Here is a 19,398-nt window from a genome sequence, read left to right on the forward strand (position 1 = left end):
TGACCACGGAGACGTCTTCGGACAGTGCTGGCTCTTAGGTTTTGAAACGGAGAAGAGCACCGCCCCCTAGAGTCGGGAACAATTAGCACATATGTGTGAGGGGAACCTTTTACCATATGGCATCTCTGGAGGGAGAAAAGCTGGAATATTGGTGTGGGACTGTCAGAAAGGAAGTACTAAAGCAATGATGGTGAACCTTTTTGGCACTGGATGCCCAAACCGGAAGGTGCGTGGGCGCATGTTCATGGAACCCCAGAGTTCCGGAGTCCCGGAAACTTGAAGACCAGCTGGCCTGTGCGCATGCAAATGCCAGCTACCTGGTCTTCTGGTTTCCTGCGCTCTGGCCAACAGGTTTTCACATGTGCCAGAGCATGTGTGCGTTGGAAACCAGAAGAGCAGCTGGTGATAGCACACATGCCCACAGAGAGGGCTCTGCGTGCCACCTCTGGCACATGTACCATAGGTTTGCCATCGCAGTACTAAAGTGCTAAACCTTTGGGAGCAAAACTTACCATTTTTATACTTTTTTAAAAAAAACCTGTATGGTGTAATGTAGTGATTTGTCCTGAAATTTTGCCCTGTGATTTTGGAACATATAAAAACTGCCAAAAGTGGTTCAGGAAGCCATATATAAACTCTGGATTTCAGTTGATCCATCCTTACTCTAAAGCAGGGTTTACCAACCTTTCAGACCTCAGGGACCACTAAATTCATAATCCCACGGACCACTAATCCCACGGACCACTAATATCTGCCTAATGACTGGCTGGGTGGGCGTGGCTAGATGGTTATGTGATTGAGTGGGTGTGGTCAACTCGATGTCACTCACATCGAGGAGCGCCTCGCCAGCCTCTACTTGCCCCTCCCCACCCAGCTACTCCTCGCCTCCTCACCTGAGCTCCTTAGGCCCCAACAGGAAGCAGTTGTTGGAGCTAAGCAGCCACCATGAGAAAGAGTTGGCAAAACAGCTGGCTCAGTTCAAATTGGATCTGACCGAAAAGGAGGCTCAGTAGAAGCACCTCACTGAGGACTATGAGCATAGGCTTTCCAAGCAGAGGGAAGACCTGCAGGAGTGCAAGGCCAGATGCCAGCTCCTGGAGGCTCATTGGGCTGAGATGGTCAGCAAGTTCCAGGCCAGGATGCAGTCTCAATGGAACAAGGCCTTCCGGCTCTTCACCACCAGCGGTGCTTCCCTCCAGTCTTCATCCAAAGCCCTGCACCAGGAGGCTGAAGCAGACCCCAAGTCGGAATTTCTGTTCCCCTCCGACTCCCACAAGAAGACCCCAAAGGGGGAGACTCTCTGCAGCAACACAAGCATTCATTGCATGTATTTAGCCCAGTGCAATATAAAAAATGCAAATAATTTTTCTGTGGACCACCAACATTTTCTCACGGACCACCAGTGGTCCACGGACCACCAGTTGGTGACTGCTGCTCTAAAGCAATGTTTTTCAACCTTGGCAACATTATGATGCATGGATGTCTACTCCCAGAATGCTTCAGCCAGGAAGATGCTGAGTATTCTGGGCGTTGAAGTCCATGCATCTTAAAGTTGTCCAGGTTGAGGGAGATCCTGAAAAACCAGTGCCCATAATACTGGCCTTTATCACTTTATACCCTAGAAGGGGATAAAGCAGCTTTGCGTATTCTACCCTGTTGAGTCCATGGGAGGCCATATTGTCACAAAGTTTTGCCCATCTATTTATTTCAGGCAGAACCCCTTGACCCTACACATATATGACTTGAACTGTCTTTCTGGCATGTTTTTGGCAGCACTTGCATGGCAAGAGTGTGTGCCATCCATTCACCGGACGTCTCCTTCCTATCATTACGGATCCAGCAGTGGAGCTGCAGATGGGCACAGGTGAGAAACACATCTCTTTCCCACCTGGCAGAAGCCAGATGTTGGTGAGGTGAATGCTTGCCTCGAGGGATGCCTCTCAACTTGGGCTTCACACCATCTTTCAGGGGCTGTGAAGGTCACTCCAGCACACAACCATGTTGACTACAAACTGGCCCAGAGGCACAATTTGCCGCTCATTTCAGTTATTGCAGAAAATGGCACGATGACCGCAGAATGTGGAGAATGGGTGCAGGTAAGACCATTTTTGGTGTTTATAATGTTTCTGTTATGACTCAAGACAGCTGAACATGTGTTTGGGGTGGGTGGGTGAGGTTGCCCCTTTTGAAGAGGCAGCACAACCAATTGCCATAGTAAAATAGATGCCGCTGAGTTGGTTTGGACATGGGTGGTTCCTTTTTCAGGGACTGCATCGATTCCTGGCTCGAGAGAAAGTGTTGGCTGCTTTGAAGGAGAAAGGACTCTATCGGGGTGCTAAAGACCATTGTTTAGTCCTTCCTATTTGCAGGTAATGGGACCCTGAAATGTCCCCCTTTGCCTCCCTCCCTTCAGGGTCATGGGACAGATTTTGTGGGAAGCTGCCAAGAGTCACAGGAGGTCAGACAGGGTAAAAAATTGACAAATATACATATTATATTACATCATATGTTAGCACTGATGATATTGCCTAGTTTGGTAATGAAACGTCTGCAAGAAAACCATCAAGCTCAGAGAGCACCAAGGACCCCATAGGTATCTTAAATGTACTTTTCAAAGGTCTTCCAATGCCATACTTAACTTTAATTGTACAATTCAAGCATCCTTTTAGAAGTTGTACTGATAATGTAAGCTTCTCTCCACCTTAATTTTAAAGGTTTAACTCCTCTACTTCCTAGCTTTGTATCGTTAACTCTATTCTGTTTTCATGTCTAAATTGTAGCTGCCTCACATGCTTATCCAAATGGAAAGATGGGGCCTAAATAAAATTAAAAGGGACAAATAGATTGCTTTTGGTTTATTTTTTTCTCCCACAGCCGCTCTGGAGATGTGATTGAAATCGTCTTGAAGAACCAGTGGTTTGTCCGAAGTGAAGCTATTGCTCAAAGCGCCTTAGAGGTAACGCTCCAATTCAAGGATGGACAACTATGGCAACTTGATGATCTGTGGACTCCAACTCCCAGAATTCCTGAGCCAGCTGTGGTAGGCTCAGGAAATCTGGGAGTTGGAGTCCACAGGTCATCAAGTTGCCATAGTTACCAACCCCTGCTCCATTTTTTTTGGTCTGTTTGAAGAATTGATGGGCCTGTCAATATCTTTTTATTTTGAGAATGAATCTGCAGGCAGTCCTCGAATTATGACCATAATGGCGCCTGCCTGTTACCATCGTAAATCATAACAGTCAGAAAATAGGTTGGTCACAATCATTTAGCAAACACGATCATTGTTAAGTGAACCCATCGTTTGCTATGGCATGTTTTTTGGGAAAACTGGAAGGAAGTGCTGGTTTTTGGCAAAACTTGTAAAATGCAGTCATGTGACTGTGGGATGCTGCAAACAGCTATAAATGTGGTTGTGTTGCTGAACTCAAAGTGCGGTGACGTGACCACAAGGAGGGGTGACTGTCAGAACTTCGAATCCAGAACATAAATCCCCTATTTTTAGATCCATTGTAACTTTGAACTTGGTTATAAATTGAGGACTACCTGTAATAAATATTTATACATGGCAGCCATGTTAAATGTTTTATCTATGGTCTGCTGGAAAACGTCTGTGGTCTGATTCTAAAAATTATTGCTACTATCATAGCAATCAAGTCCACATATATTTCTAAGCTAAAATAAAACAAATGCTATTATGGCTTCTTGTGACCTCTGATTCCAGTCATAGAAATGAAAGCTTTGCTGTAGAACAGGGGTCTTCAAACTTGTCAGCTTTAAGACTTGTGGACTTCAACTCCCAGAATTCTCCAGCCAGCATATAATTCTGGGAATTGAAGTCCACAAGTCTTAAAACTGACAAGTTTGAAGACCTCTGCTGTAGAGGTATATGACAATGTTAAATTGTATGGCTCATAAATGCATTTATGAAGAAGATAAACAATAGGTTCTATAAGAATTCACCTCTCCTGTTTATCTCCCAAGGCTGTGGAATCTGGATCTTTGAAGCTCATCCCCCAATTTTATGAGAAAAGCTGGAGGACTTGGCTCTTGAGCATCAAGTAAGACAAGGGAAATTTCCCATGAATGGTTTGCGTGTTCTTTTTATTATCCTCTGCTTGGCTGGGTGGGATTCACATTTTTGAAGATTGGCTCAGCATTGTAACCTCCGTGTCCCTTGTAGGTTAAAAAAAATGGCCTTTATTAAATAGTTTATTGGCTTATTCTGCGTTTGGTCACCGGAGTCCACAGGTCATCAAATTGCCATAGTTACCAACCCCTGCTCCATTTTTTTTTGGTCTGTTTGAAGAATTGATGGGCCTGTCAAGATCTTTTTATTTTGAGAATGAATCTGCAGGCAGTCCTCGAATTATGACCATAATGGCGCCTGCCTGTTACCATCGTACATCATAACAGTTGTTGGTGGTAGCATTGCATGGTCTCTTGAGCTGAGCTTTTGTAGATGTTTAGAGATTGCAACTCCAAGGAAATTATGTAAAAGAATTATCTTAGTTTAAGGAATTAAGGGCTGTAATAGCTCAGGCTGTAAGGAGCCTGTTATTAGAACACAGTAGCCTGCAATTACTGCAGGTTCAAGCCCGGCCCAAGGTTGACTCAGCCTTCCATCCTTTATAAGGTAGGTAAAATGAGGACTCAGATTGTTGGGGGGGCAATAAGTTGACTTTGTAAATATACAAATAGAATGAGACTATTGCCTTATACACTGTAAGCCGCCCTGAGTCTTCGGAGAAGGGCGGGATATAAATGTAAATAAAAAAAAAAAAAGGAAGATCCAGCTAGATGACCTAACATGATGCAGCAGAGTCTCTTATCTTCTTAAACTCCTCATGCTGTCTTTCTGGTGTCCTTGCTTAGTGACTGGTGTATTTCTCGACAACTGTGGTGGGGTCATCAGATTCCAGCCTATCGGGTCATGCTTCCTGGATCACCTGGCCTAGAAGAGGTAAGCATCAACCTTTCTGACTGAATGAATACTTGGGTGAGGGGGAAGGGAGACATGTCTGCTTCTCTCAGCCACCGTGCAGCTTATATTCCTCTGTGTATGCATTTCAGCGGAAGGAGAACGATGGGTTATGGGTAGTGGGCAGGACGGAAGCAGAAGCTCGGACAAAGGCAGCTGGCATGCTGGGAAAAGCTGAAGAGCAGCTGGAGCTGGTGAGAGGTAAAGTAACAATATCGGAGCTTCTAGGTAGTCCTCGACTTACGACAGTTTGTTTAGCACTGAAAAAAGTGACTTATGAGCATTTTTCACACTTACGACCATTGCAGCATCCCTGTGCTCAAGTGATCAAAAATTGGATGCTTGGCAACTGGTTCATATTTATGAAGGTTGTAGCGTCCCAGGATCATGTGATCATGTTTTGCAAATCTTTTTTTTTATTTATTTAAAAAATATTAACATAATAATCATATATTTACTTGTCTCTCTTAAAATATCTTCTTTATTTCATCATCTTTTTCTTGTTTCCCTGTTTTTAACTTCCATTTTTGTTATCTAACCATTGATAAAATAAGTCTCATGTCATATAATACTCAATTTGTTCTTTCTTCTTAATTGCAAGCGTTAATTTATTCATTTCTGCACATTCTAGTATTTTCCTGATCACACTCTCATTTGTGGGGAATGCTTTGCAAATCTTCTGACAAAGTCAATGGGAAAGCAAATTCCCTTAAAAACTGTGTTACTAACTTAATAACTGCAGTGATTCACTTAACACCTCTGGCAAGATAGTTCATAAAACAGGGAAAAACTCTTGGAGATCGCATGTTTTTTGGCAAGATTAGAGGAGCTGAAACAGAGTTTTTCTTAATGGCTCCAATTATGTGAATGTCAGGCTTTGCCGCAATATGATGGCCTTTGTCAGTGTTCCGAATAACGATCCGCCAAAAGCAGAACTCCAAGGCAGGTAGATTCCTGAAAGAACATATTTATTGGATACATCATATTGGCACAGCTAGTGAAAACCAACTCTAAAAGTTCCGTGGTTTTCCCAAGAGCAAATTCCCTTAAAAACTGTGTTACTAACTTAATAACTACAGTGATTCACTTAACACCTCTGGCAAGATAGTTCATAAAACAGGGAAAAACTCACAACAGTTGTCTCACTTAGCAACATGAAAATTGGGGCTCAACTATGGTCATAAATTGAGGATTACTTGTACATTTCTGTGAGGAAAAGAGATATTTGCATTCCCAGGAAGACATTTTAATGAGTATTCGCAAGAGGCCTCTGAGAGCGAAAAGGAGGCCAGAGGCAACGCATGCAAGTGAGGTGAGTCAGTGGATGACATCCCTCCCCACAAAAATAAGCCCTGGTGCCTTTTTTGGTGGGGAAAAAATATAAGACGGGGTCTTATTTTCGGGTAAACACGGTATTTCTATGAAATGTTTTCCACAGACATCTGAGTCTTTTAGAATCAAAGGGGCTGTGAGGTGTTTTTAAAGGCAAAATTTCCATTTGTTCCATCTCTTCTCTAGATTCTGATGTCTTGGATACTTGGTTCTCCTCCAGCCTCTTTCCTTATTTCTGTCTTACATTAGAGAGATTCATTAACTTTTTAATTCCAATGTGTTATGTCCAGATCATCCTATTTTTGTGCCCTCCATCTGACTGAATGAATACTTGGGTGAGGGGGAAGGGGGACATGTCTGCTTCTCTCAGCCACCGTGCAGCTTATATTTCTCTGTGTATGCATTTCAGCAGGAGAACGATGGGTTATGGGTAGTGGGCAGGACGGAAGCAGAAGCTCGGACAAAGGCAGCTGGCATGCTGGGAAAAGCTGAAGAGCAGCTGGAGCTGGTGAGAGGTAAAGTAACAATATCGGACCTTCTAGGTAGTCCTCGACTTACGACAGTTTGTTTAGCACTGAAAAAAGTGACTTATGAGCATTTTTCACACTTACGACCATTGCAGCATCCCTGTGCTCAAGTGATCAAAAATTGGATGCTTGGTAACTGGTTCATATTTATGAAGGTTGTAGCGTCCCAGGATCACGTGATCATGTTTTGCAAATCTTTTTTTTTTTATTTAAAAAATATTAATATAATAATCATATATTTACTTGTCTCTCTTAAAATATCTTCTTTATTTCATCATCTTTTTCTTGTTTCCCTGTTTTTAACTTCCATTTTTGTTATCTAACCATTGATAAAATAAGTCTCATTCATATAATACTCAATTTGTTCTTTCTTAAGGAAAGACAGAAAATAAAGGAAGCCATCTTGAATTATACAGTTAAGGGGTTCTTTCTGACTGAATGAATACTTGGGTGAGGGGGAAGGGAGACATGTCTGCTTCTCTCAGCCACCGTGCAGCTTATATTCCTCTGTGTATGCATTTCAGCGGAAGGAGAACGATGGGTTATGGGTAGTGGGCAGGACGGAAGCAGAAGCTCGGACAAAGGCAGCTGGCATGCTGGGAAAAGCTGAAGAGCAGCTGGAGCTGGTGAGAGGTAAAGTAACAATATCGGACCTTCTAGGTAGTCCTCGACTTACGACAGTTTGTTTAGCACTGAAAAAAGTGACTTATGAGCATTTTTCACACTTACGACCATTGCAGCATCCCTGTGCTCAAGTGATCAAAAATTGGATGCTTGGTAACTGGTTCATATTTATGAAGGTTGTAGCGTCCCAGGATCACGTGATCATGTTTTGCAAATCTTCTGACAAAGTCAATGGGAAAGCAAATTCCCCCTCCCCCAGGTGTCACAGGTCACATTGTTCAATGAAAGTAGCTGCCAGGCTGCTTGGTCACACCTCTCCTCCTTCACTTGCCACCTGTTGGGATGACCTTGGTTCCCACAAGAAAACTTTTGTTTTGACTGGTAGCTGGTCTATCTACTTTCCCCCTCCCTTCCCCCTTTCAAAATTTGTGGCAACTATGAGGCAGGAAAAGATGGCTTTAGCCAGGTTCGCTTCAGAGTTGACAGGCCTGTAGAGAACAAGGAAGATGATCTTGATGAAGACCTACAGGAGCTGTTACCTAGGCAAAAAAGGGGCCGACTCATAGTTTAACTCCAGAACAGCCATTCAGAAGTAACTTGGACAGATATCTCCCTAATTCATCAAATGATAAGGAGGAGGTACAGCCCAATCAGACTTTTAAGATCCTGCCATTATTATTGCCAGTCTGAATAATAGTATTTTTAGTCTTCTTGTCGACTTGGTTTCTTGGTCTGGTCTAGCTGCTGACATGGCCTTCTGAAAAACATTGTACGAATAATTGCTTTGGTGATGATTGATTGATTTAAAAATATTAAACATAATAATCATAATATTTACTTGTCTCTCTTAAAATATCTTCTTTATTTCATCATCTTTTTCTTGTTTCCCTGTTTTTAACTTCCATTTTTGTTATCTAACCATTGATAAAATAAGTCTCATGTCATATAATACTCAATTTGTTCTTTCTTCTTAATTGCAAGCGTTAATTTATTCATTTCTGCACATTCTAGTATTTTCCTGATCACACTCTCATTTGTGGGGAATGCTTTGCAAATCTTTTTTTATTTAAAAATATTAAACATAATAATCATATATTTACTTGTCTCTCTTAAAATATCTTCTTTATTTCATCATCTTTTTCTTGTTTCCCTGTTTTTAACTTCCATTTTTGTTATCTAACCATTGATAAAATAAGTCTCATTCATATAATACTCAATTTGTTCTTTCTTCTTAATTGCAAGCGTTAATCTATTCATTTCTGCACATTCTAGTATTTTCCTGATCACACTCTCATTTGTGGGGAATGCTTTGCAAATCTTCTGACAAAGTCAATGGGAAAGCAAATTCCCTTAAAAACTGTGTTACTAACTTAATAACTACAGTGATTCACTTAACACCTCTGGCAAGATAGTTCATAAAACAGGGAAAAACTCTTGGAGATCGCATGTTTTTTGGCAAGATTAGAGGAGCTGAAACAGAGTTTTTCTTAATGGCTCCAATTATGTGAATGTCAGGCTTTGCCGCAATATGATGGCCTTTGTCAGTGTTCCGAATAACGCATCCGCCAAAAGCAGAACTCCAAGGCAGGTAGATTCCTGAAAGAACATGTTTATTGGATACATCATATTGGCACAGCTAGTGAAAACCAACTCTAAAAGTTCCCGTGGTTTTCCCCAAGAGCAAATTCCCCCTCCCCCAGGTGTCACAGGTCACATTGTTCAATGAAAGTAGCTGGCAGGCTGCTTGGTCACACCTCTCCTCCTTCACTTGCCACCTGTTGGGATGACCTTGGTTCCCACAAGAAAACTTTTGTTTTGACTGGAGCTGCCAAGAGACCCTGCCCATATAAATCCCACATCCAAGTCTGTCCTCTTTTCTCTTCAGAATCAAGCCAAGAGTTGAATTGCTGATCTTTCCATTTCACAGTTTGGGCATGGAGATTTAGGCTGGATTCACCCATCATTGGAAAACCATAAATTGGTTTAGCTACAGTAGTTTAATGACTGAGCTGGAGATGACTGGGATGATCAAGAATGTGAAGGCATCAATGTGCAGAAATGGATAAGATGACGCTGGAAATTAAGGAAAGGGAAGAGTCGGAATACTATAAAGTGTGGAACAAATTATATGATTGGTTAGAAAAAAGAAATCAAAATAATAAATTGGAATATTAATCTAATTAAGTTAAAACTAGGAAGTGTAAGTTACTGAATAGTGTTAACCGGATAACGACAGTTCTGTAAATAGACACCAATGTAAATATAAAGCACGTAGAGGAACGATTGAATAAGAACAAAGATTATAGGCGATTGCGTTCCTGTTGGTGAGGGTGGCCTGATTTGCACGGTAAGTGGGAGGGGCAGATATGGCGGAAGGGGGGGATCATATCGTTCTGGGGGGGCGCGCTCGGTGGTTGCAGGCGTTCGCGCGCCCGATCCTCGCCCTTTCCTGCTCCCCGGATGGTCAAGACCTCAGAGCCTGGGCCTCGGCTGATGTTATGCAACGCACGGTCCGTAGTAATACAAGGCCCCTAATATACGATCTTATTCAGGGGCGCCATGGACCTTATAGGCGCACGGAAACCTGGCTGGGCACGGAAGGGGTGTGCCCTTGTTGAGATGTGCCCGCCGGTTTGCATTCCATCAGCCGAGGGCTCAGGTAGGGGTGGGGGTGGCGGTTGTGATTAGAGAGAGTCTAGAGCCGAGGGAGACCACTGTACCTCAGATTGCCGGGTGCGAATCCTCTTGTGAGATGGGGTCATAGGTGTCAGATGGGTTTGCTGATCACGTACCTGGCTCCTTGCTGCGTGACAGCTGCCCTGCCCGAGCTCCTGGAGGTGCTGGCTGGGTGGTAGTTGAGACCCCAGACTTTTAGTCATGGGGACTTTAACTTGCCATCTTCCGCTCGCCATCGACGGCAGCTCGGGAGTTCACGGCTTCCATGACGGCCTTGGACCTGACCCAAGTAGTTGATGGCCCTACTCACATTGGGGTGGCACTCTGGACCTGATTTTGTCTCTGGTCAGTGGTTGAGAGATCTGGACTTGAAGGAAATAGTCATTGAACCTTTGTCATGGTCAGATCACTCTTCTTCGCCTGGACTTTCTGACCGCCATTCACCACCGCAGGGAGACGGAGCCGACACGCTGGTTCCGGCCCCAGGCGCCTGATGGACCCGGAGGGGTTCCGGACGGAGCTTGGTCAATGAAAGTAGCTGGCAGGCTGCTTGGTCACACCTCTCCTCCTTCACTTGCCACCTGTTGGGATGACCTTGGTTCCCACAAGAAAACTTTTGTTTTGACTGGGAGCTGGTCTATCTACTTTCCCCCTCCCTTCCCCCTTTCAAAATTTGTGGCAACTATGAGGCAGGAAAAGATGGCTTTAGCCAGGTTCGCTTCAGAGTTGTCAGGCCTGTAGAGAACAAGGAAGATGATCTTGATGAAGACCTACAGGAGCTGTTACCTAGGCAAAAAAAGGGGCTGACTCATAGTTTAACTCCAGAACAGCCAGAGAACATTCAGAAGTAACTTGGACAGATATCTCCCTAATTCATCAAATGATAAGAAGGAGGAGGAGGTACAGCCCAATCAGACTTTTAAGATCCTGCCATTATTATTGCCAGTCTGAATAATATTTTGGTTTCTTGGTCTGGCCTAGCTGCTGACATGGCCTTCTGAAAAACATTGTACGAATAATTGCTTTGGTGATGATTTATTTATTTAATCGGTTTAATATCGGGGGTCAGACTCAAGGCCCGGGGACCGGATCTGGCCCGCGGGATATTTAGATCTGGCCCATGGGGCCGCCCTGGAAACAGTGAAGGACTGGCCCGCGGTGCTTCTGCCAGTGAAAATGGGCTCCCAAGCTCCGGTTTTCAGCTCCCATGGCCTCCTGCACACGGCCCTCCCAAGCTCCATTTTCACTTGCAGGGGGTTGCAGGAGGCCGAAGGCAGCTGAAAACAGAGCTCTGGAGCCTGTTCACGCTGGCAGAGCGCTGAGGCCACGACAGGAGTGAAGTTGAGCTGGCCGCGCCCACCCTGGCCACGCCCCCACCCACCCCTGAGGTCAAACGCAACCCGGATGCAGCCCTCAATAAAATCGAATTTGATACCCGTGGTTTATATGATGCTGTCTTATTGGCCTTGGCTGGTATCTAATTGTGTGGTTTTCCTTTTATGGTATGCTATGTGACGGGTATAGTGATATTGATTATAATTTAAGTACAATAGGGATTTGCTCTTCCCATTGATGGTTTAATCTGGTGGCGCTGATGTGGTTTAGACTTTTCATGCCCCTATTATTTATATATTTATATTCTCTCATAGCTGCTTTCATTAAAACATTTAGTTGAATCCTGATGAGACTTTCTCCCAAGACTTTTAAAGACTGGGGGAGGCAGCTAGAAAGAGCACTTAAGAGAAATGGGAGACTTTTCAGAACCGGCCCCTGTTGCCTTCCTGAAGATATATTGATATATCTTATGGATATATGTGTTTCCCCGAAAATACAACCTACTCAGAAAGTAAGTCCTAGCTTTATTTTTACACATGCGTCCAATATAAGCCCTACCCCCCAAATAAGCCCTAATTAAGACCCCAGCCACTCCAGAGTGCACGGGTAAAAATTAAGGTAGGGTGGGGATGTGGGTGTGAAGGTGCCTTACTATTTACCTTCAGATTGTTGCAGCCATGCCTTGCACACCTTGGCCCATTTCATCTGTGGCCAGCAAGGCTTTCCTGAAGGCCTCTGTAGCCAATAATGAAGCTCTGTTATCGGCTACAGAGGCCTTCAGGAAAGCCTTGCTGGCTGCAGATGAAACGGGCCGAGGTGTGCGAGGCCTGGCTGCAACAATCCGAAGCCCAAGAAGTTCCTGAAGGCCTCTGAGAGCGAAAAGGAGGCCAGAGGCGACGCATGCAAGTGAGGTGAGTCAGTGGATGACATCCCCTCCCCCACAAAAAATAAGCCCTGGTGCCTTTTTTGGTGGGGAAAAAAATATAAGACGGGGTCTTATTTTCGGGTAAACACGGTATTTCTATGAAATGTTTTCCACAGACATCTGGCTACACTGAGTCTTTTAGAATCAAAGGGGCTGTGAGGTGTTTTTAAAGGCAAAATTTCCATTTGTTCCATCTCTTCTCTAGATTCTGATGTCTTGGATACTTGGTTCTCCTCCAGCCTCTTTCCTTTTGCTGCCTTGGGCTGGCCCCACAAGGTTAGTAATCTTTGGAGAAACTGTTGGCTTGCATTGACCATATTTGTGGTAATCTGGACAGGAAACCAAAGCCATAAGTAGTAAGAATATCTTTATTTATTATTTATTAATCTTCTCATCATTCCCATCACCCATTTCCTTCCACTTATGACTGTATGACTGTAACTTTGTTGCTTGTACCCTTACAATTTATATTGATATTGATTGTTTCCTGATTGCTTATTTGTAACCCATGACTATCATTATAGGGTACCGTTATAAGGTTGTACCTTAGGATTCTTGATTAGGATTCTTTTCTTTTCTTTTATGTACACTGAGAGTGTATGCACCAAGACAAATTCCTTGTGTGTCCAATCACACTTGGCCAATAAAAAATTCTATTCTAGTCTATTCTAGTCTATTCTATGGTTATGGTAACAATCTTGCAAGCCTTTGCTTTCCAGAGAATTAAGGAGGGTCCCTTCTGAGCAGCTTTGTCCATCAGCCATGTGGGCTGAGATGTCTGTTATGTGACCATTGCCCAAGCTGTAGCTTTTGCTCCTGTCTCCCAAAGTTATTCTCACTAGACTACATTCAGCTTTCCTACATATTGGATCCAAACACCCATCATCCCTGACTCTTGTTCAGGCTTACTGGAAATCATACGTGCAAATCAAACTTCCTCTCTTATTGTCCATGGCTGTTGGCATTTCTGGATGCAATGTGTGAATTGCAATCCACAATCCAGGATAAGCCTGTTTTGGCCGCAACATGTTCTACTACCGGCTGTTTCTGATAAGTCCTTCCCAGAAATGATAAGAGAGTCAGAATGTTTGAAGAGGGTGGCATTTGGGTACTTGACAGCTTTCTTGTGAAAATTGTCACAATAGAAAAAAAAAGCATGTTTTTAAAAACTTTGGTTGACAAGGATTTTGCAGCTTTCGACACAACCTGGTCCCCTCCAGATCTGATGAGACTGGAGCTGCCAAGAGACCCTGCCCATATAAATCCCACATCCAAGTCTGTCCTCTTTTCTCTTCAGAATCAAGCCAAGAGTTGAATTGCTGATCTTTCCATTTCACAGTTTGGGCATGGAGATTTAGGCTGGATTCACCCATCATTGGAAAACCATAAATTGGTTTAGCTACAGTAGTTTAATGACTGAGCTGGAGATGACTGGGATGATCAAGAATGTGAAGGCATCAGTGTGCAGAAATGGATAAGATGACGCGGGAAATTAAGGAAAGGGAAGAGTCGGAATACTATAAAGTGTGGAACAAATTATATGATTGGTTAGAAAAAAGAAATCAAAATAATAAATTGGAATATTAATCTAATTAAGTTAAAACTAGGAAGTGTAAGTTACTGAATAGTGTTAACTGGATAATGACAGTTCTGTAAATAGACACCAATGTAAATACAAAGCACGTAGAGGAACGATTGAATAAGAACAAAGAATATATATCTATGTCGATACAGCAAGTTGTAAAATAATATATATGATGTAATGTTAGGTTTTTAATGTGTTTTTGTTTTTTGTTGTATTTTTTTATCTTGTTTTTAAAAGTCAAAAGTTTAATAAAAATTATTTTTTTTAAAAAAATGTAAAGGCATCAGCACTGACTTGCAAAAACCACAGTGGCCCTTTCCACCCAAAATGCTAAAATAATACAAAAATTATATTATGGTTTAGAACAGGGGTGTCAAACTGGATTTCTTCAAGGGCCGGATCAGCATTGTAGTTGTCCTCCATGGGCTGGGGGGAGGGGAGATCAGGGGATGGGACAGATGTCAGACGGGGCGGATGTCTCCTGCAGGACCCTGCCAGCCAAAATGGGGCACGGGGGGGCTGCGCAGCCCCCCTGTGCCCCGTTTTGGCTGGCAGGGTGCTGCAGGAGGCCTTCCAGGCCGAAAATGGGGCATGGGGAAGCTGCCTGTACCCCGTTTTGGCTGACAGAGGCACCAGGGCCAGTCCTTTGCTATTTCCAGGCCCCGTGAGTCAGATCTAAGCACCTTGAGTTTTGACACCCCTGGTATAGTATATTCTGTGGATTAATCATTTTCCTACCAGAGGTTCCTGGGATGAATAAACAAAAAAGAGAAAAATGCCCGTTTGGTTTCTAAAATGTGTTTTATTTTACAGATTAGCTGTACCACCTACTCAAAAGAACTCTGAAAAAATATGCAGTGTAAAATAATGTAAAACACAATCCCTAAATAATATCCTGTATCTTGTATCCAGTCAGCCCCAATATAAAAACAACAGCAAGATGTCACTCAGCGGCTGCCCATCCATTACCTGATTATGTATTCAGAGTGTGCTAAAAAAATGAAGTGTCTTCTTTCTCCAGTCTGGATTTTTACAATTCGTGGACAATTGTATCAGTGGGAGCAACAAGTTTCACAACATCGGGGCAATCACCCCAAAGTCTTGCTCCTGGGTTCACTCTTTTCACCTCTTGTGAACATGGGACCTTCAGCACACACTCTCTAGATCAGGGGTCTCCAACCTTGGCAACTTTAAGCCCGGCGGACTGCAAGTCTCAGAATTCCTCTGAGACTTCCTCTGAATTCTGGGAGTTGCAGTCCTCTGGGCTTATAGTTGCCACGGTTGGAGACCCCTGCTCTAGATGATTTCCCAAGATAGATAGGAACCTTGTGAATAAGGTGTTCCCTAATGGTGATGGTGATCTCAGAGGCATCTCTTGTTTCCCTCAGGTGGAAGATCTCCAGCAATTCTTTCCCAACAATCTTTTGGAAACTGGGAGTGACCTTCTGTTCTTTTGGGTCGCCCGGATGGTGATGCTGGGAAAACAACTAACTGGAGAACTGCCTTTCTCTCAGGTAAGGGCTGGAAACCAAGTGCCTTGCCTTTTGGAGCTCTTGGGTTTCAGGGACCTGAGGGCACAGTAGGAAATAGCCAACAGAAATAGGAGCCAAAGTATCCATTAACACTGAGAAGTTTTGCTTAGTCTTAGCTAGGTTCTTCGTTAGTTAATACTGTGTTCTCCCTCACCGTCTGCATTTTCCCCGTTGAATTCCATTGCTTAATTTTTCTGTCATCCTGAAATCATTCCGGTTTGGGCTGTTACATTGATTGACATCCATTGTATTTGTCACACTGAATTCAGCTTAGATTGTTATTTAGACAGTCCTTGGCCTATCACTGGTCGCATAGTAGTTGTTTGAAGTTTGAAGGCTCCCTTCATGATCATGTGACCAAACTTTAGACACTCGGCAACATGGCTGGATGACTGAAATTTAAACACTTGGCAACATGGTTGCATTTACAGCCATGTGCAGCATCCCATTATTACATGACTGCAGTTTATGATGCTTTTTGCCAAAAACCAGCAGTCCTGGTTTTCAGCAAAACTGTGCACATAACAAACCATTTTAAACAAGTTTTTTTTTTAATGAAAGCAATGTTTGCATAAAAACCATAGCATCTGCTTTATGACTGCCACATTCATTTAATGGCTGCTAAAAAAATAATAAAATCAGATTGGCCATGTGACCAACCTGTTTTGTGACCATGGGAACATATGACCATAGTGGGCACACTCCATCATGGTCCTTTGTCAAGAATGACCTGTGTTGTACTTTGTCACTCTGGATCATAACTAGGGGGCTATCATGACTTTTTGTTGTCTTCCCAGTTATATGGTGTAAATTAGAAATAAAGAATTCAGCTTGATTGCATTCCACCAGCTACAGCCAAAGTCAGTGAAGTGAAGTGAAGAATTATTAAAACCATAGCATCCGCTTTACGACTGCCACATTCATTTAATGGCTGCTAAAAGAAAATAATAAAATCAGATTGGCCATGTGACCAACCTGTTTTGTCACCATGGGAACATATGACCATAGTGGGCAGACTCCATCATGGTCCTTTGTCAAGAATGACCTGTGTTGTACTTTGTCACTCTGGATCATAATTAGGGGGCTATCATGACCTTTTATTGTCTTCCCAGTTATATGGTGTAAATTAGAAATAAAGAATTCAGCTTGATTGCATTCCACCAGCTACAGCCAAAGTCAGTGAAGTGAAGTGAAGAATTATAAAAACCATAGCCTAAAATAGGGAACATCATATCGTTTACCTCAGTTTTTGTTGAAGAACCATAATATATCCACCACAGGATAGGCAGTTTAGTTGGGGCTTTACATATCCAGAATGTAGCTGATGACAAGGAGTCATAGTTATACAAATAATTTAGAGGAAGTCATGTTCCTGTCTACTGTTCAAGCACTCCCACACTCCTAGAGTCGAGGATGTGATCTTAAGTTGCAGGAGGACAGTTCTTCCTCTTATGTCAGAAGGGTTTTCTTAAAGTATTTGTTCATCAGGGCAACTAATTAGGTAGAAAGCTGATGGGCTTCTCTCTTGGATGTCCTTGATATACAGAAGACACACAGCCGTTGATTAGAGAAGCTTGAACTTGGATTGAGGAGAAGGTAGGACTTAAGTTACCTAACTAAGCTTGGTTACATCTTAGTTCTAGGATTTTACGAATTCCGTGTCTGAGAAAAAAGAAACCAAGGTGAAGATTTTTAGTACAGTTTTGTGCTTCATCCTGTCTTCTTTCTCTCTGCTTCAGGTGTTCCTTCACTCCCTAATCCATGATGCTCATGGCAGGAAAATGAGCAAATCTCTTGGGAACGTGATTGACCCTTTGGATGTTATTCATGGGGCCTCTTTGCAGGTATTTTGCTTTTATTTATTTAGATTTAAAGGAAATGTAAAAAAAGTCAGAAGAATAACGAAACCAACAATTTATTATTGACTTGGCCATTGGTCAAACTCTCGGTAGTTGGCCAACCAAGGAGGCTAGAATGATACAGATTTTGGAAAAAGTCTCTTTCATGCTGGTCTGATTGAAAATATAACCTTGAAAATTGTAAGAGTCAAATCCCATTGAGACTTACATTGAATTCATTAAGGTGACCCTCCTTCCCTCCCTTTCTTCCTCCCTCCCTCCCTTCCTCTACTCTCAGAATATCAGCACTAGATTTGGTCTCCTCCACAGCTGAATACTGCGCCCCTGTTTGGCTTAATAACTGTCACACTAGCAAGATCAATGCTAGACTAAATGATACATTGAGGATCAAAAGCAGCTGCATAAAATCTACTCCTACTTGCTGTCTCCCCATCTTGAATCACATTGCACCACCAGCTCTATGAAGGCAGGAAGCCTTAGTGAAAGAGTATGACAAAATTATGAGAAACCCACTTCTTCCTGTGCACGCTGATCTTCCTCATCTATCAATTGGCAGGCTTAAATCCAAGAAGCCCCCTCTGGCACTCGCTCAACAGCTGTCTAACAACTTTGAAATGCCCAGATACAGGCAGTTACATAGATGACCCTACGCAAAAGGTGCCAGGTTTTGACCTTCCTTGCTAGCATTGGTCAACTCTGAACAGGATCCGTACCCAACATGTTGTCTGCCAAGACTCATTGTTTAAGTGGGGTCTTGTCTCTACCCCTCAGTGTGACTGTGGTGCTCCTCCACAAAATAACCATCTCATTGTGTCCGAATGTCCATCAAACGCTTACACCAGCCCAATGTCTGATTTTTTCAACATAGACCACCCTGTCCTTGAATGGCTGGATGGACTGGATATTAACATTTGAACCACTATAAATTCATGTATTTGCCATACTCTTGCCATTATGACTGTAACTTTATTGCTGGCAATCCTTATGATTTATATTGATATATTGACCATCATTTGTGTTGTAAATGTTGTACCTTGATGAACGTATCTTTTCTTTTAGGTACACTGAGAGCATCTGCACCAAGACAAATTCCTTGTGTGTCCAATCACACTTGGCCAATAAAAAAAATTCTATTCTATTCTATTCTAATTCTACATAAAATAAAAATCCCTTTTTAAAAAATGCTTTTAAAAGGTTAAAAAAAAGGCTCTGACGATCCCAGCTTAGTTGCCTGATCGTCAGAGCCTTTTTTTTTACTTTACCCACCAGGTGTATCTCCCTCAGGGATGGGACCTGCAGCATTCCCTACCTCCCTGCTCTGATGGGTCAGGTAGATATGAGGATATTTAAATGTTTCCTTTGTAGTTTTCGCTTGAGTTTTAAAAATCCTCCCAACTGGGCTTATTTCTGCAACATGTAGAATGTAGGATAATAGCCTGGAGACTCAGAAACTTCTTAGAGAAGGGAATAAGGAGTGCTTCATCTTAAAGTACCTTTAAAAATGCTTTTAAAAGGTTAAAAAAAAGGCTCTGAGGATCCCAGCTTAGTTGCCTGATCGTCAGAGCCTTTTTTTTTACTTTACCCACCAGGTGTATCTCCCTCAGGGATGGGACCTGCAGCATTCCCTACCTCCCTGCTCTGATGGGTCAGGTAGATATGAGGATATTTAAATGTTTCCTTTGTAGTTTTCGCTTTGAGTTTTAAAAAATCCTCCCAACTGGGCTTATTTCTGCAACATGTAGAATGTAGGATAATAGCCTGGAGACTCAGAAACTTCTTAGAGAAGGGAATAAGGAGTGCTTCATCTTAAAGTACCTTTAAAAATGCTTTTAAAAGGTTAAAAAAAAGGCTCTGACGATCCCAGCTTAGTTGCTTGATCGTCAGAGCCTTTTTTTTTACTTTACCCACCAGGTGTATCTCCCTCAGGGATGGGACCTGCTGCATTCCCTATCTCCCTGCTCTGATGGGTCAGGTAGATATGAGGATATTTAAATGTTTCCTTTGTAGTTTTCGCTTTGAGTTTTA

At 42.8% G+C, this 19,398-nt stretch overlaps 1 protein-coding gene across 1 annotated transcript in view; it reads left to right on the forward strand.

Annotated features, from left to right (window-relative positions):
- The window catches only part of VARS2 (valyl-tRNA synthetase 2, mitochondrial), a 41,730-nt gene that overhangs the window by 14,368 nt on the left and 7,964 nt on the right, over nucleotides 1–19,398 (forward strand). The window contains exons 14-23 of the mRNA XM_058167722.1: nucleotides 1,774–1,864; nucleotides 1,969–2,096; nucleotides 2,266–2,369; nucleotides 2,875–2,956; nucleotides 3,982–4,058; nucleotides 4,873–4,960; nucleotides 5,071–5,179; nucleotides 12,603–12,673; nucleotides 15,371–15,496; nucleotides 17,254–17,358. Coding sequence (XP_058023705.1) covers nucleotides 1,774–1,864; nucleotides 1,969–2,096; nucleotides 2,266–2,369; nucleotides 2,875–2,956; nucleotides 3,982–4,058; nucleotides 4,873–4,960; nucleotides 5,071–5,179; nucleotides 12,603–12,673; nucleotides 15,371–15,496; nucleotides 17,254–17,358 — 981 coding nt within the window. The remainder of the gene's footprint in view (nucleotides 1–1,773; nucleotides 1,865–1,968; nucleotides 2,097–2,265; nucleotides 2,370–2,874; nucleotides 2,957–3,981; nucleotides 4,059–4,872; nucleotides 4,961–5,070; nucleotides 5,180–12,602; nucleotides 12,674–15,370; nucleotides 15,497–17,253; nucleotides 17,359–19,398) is intronic.

This window comes from Ahaetulla prasina, chromosome 2 (assembly GCF_028640845.1).
Source record: "Ahaetulla prasina isolate Xishuangbanna chromosome 2, ASM2864084v1, whole genome shotgun sequence".
NCBI classification, from domain to species: Eukaryota; Metazoa; Chordata; class Lepidosauria; order Squamata; family Colubridae; genus Ahaetulla; species Ahaetulla prasina.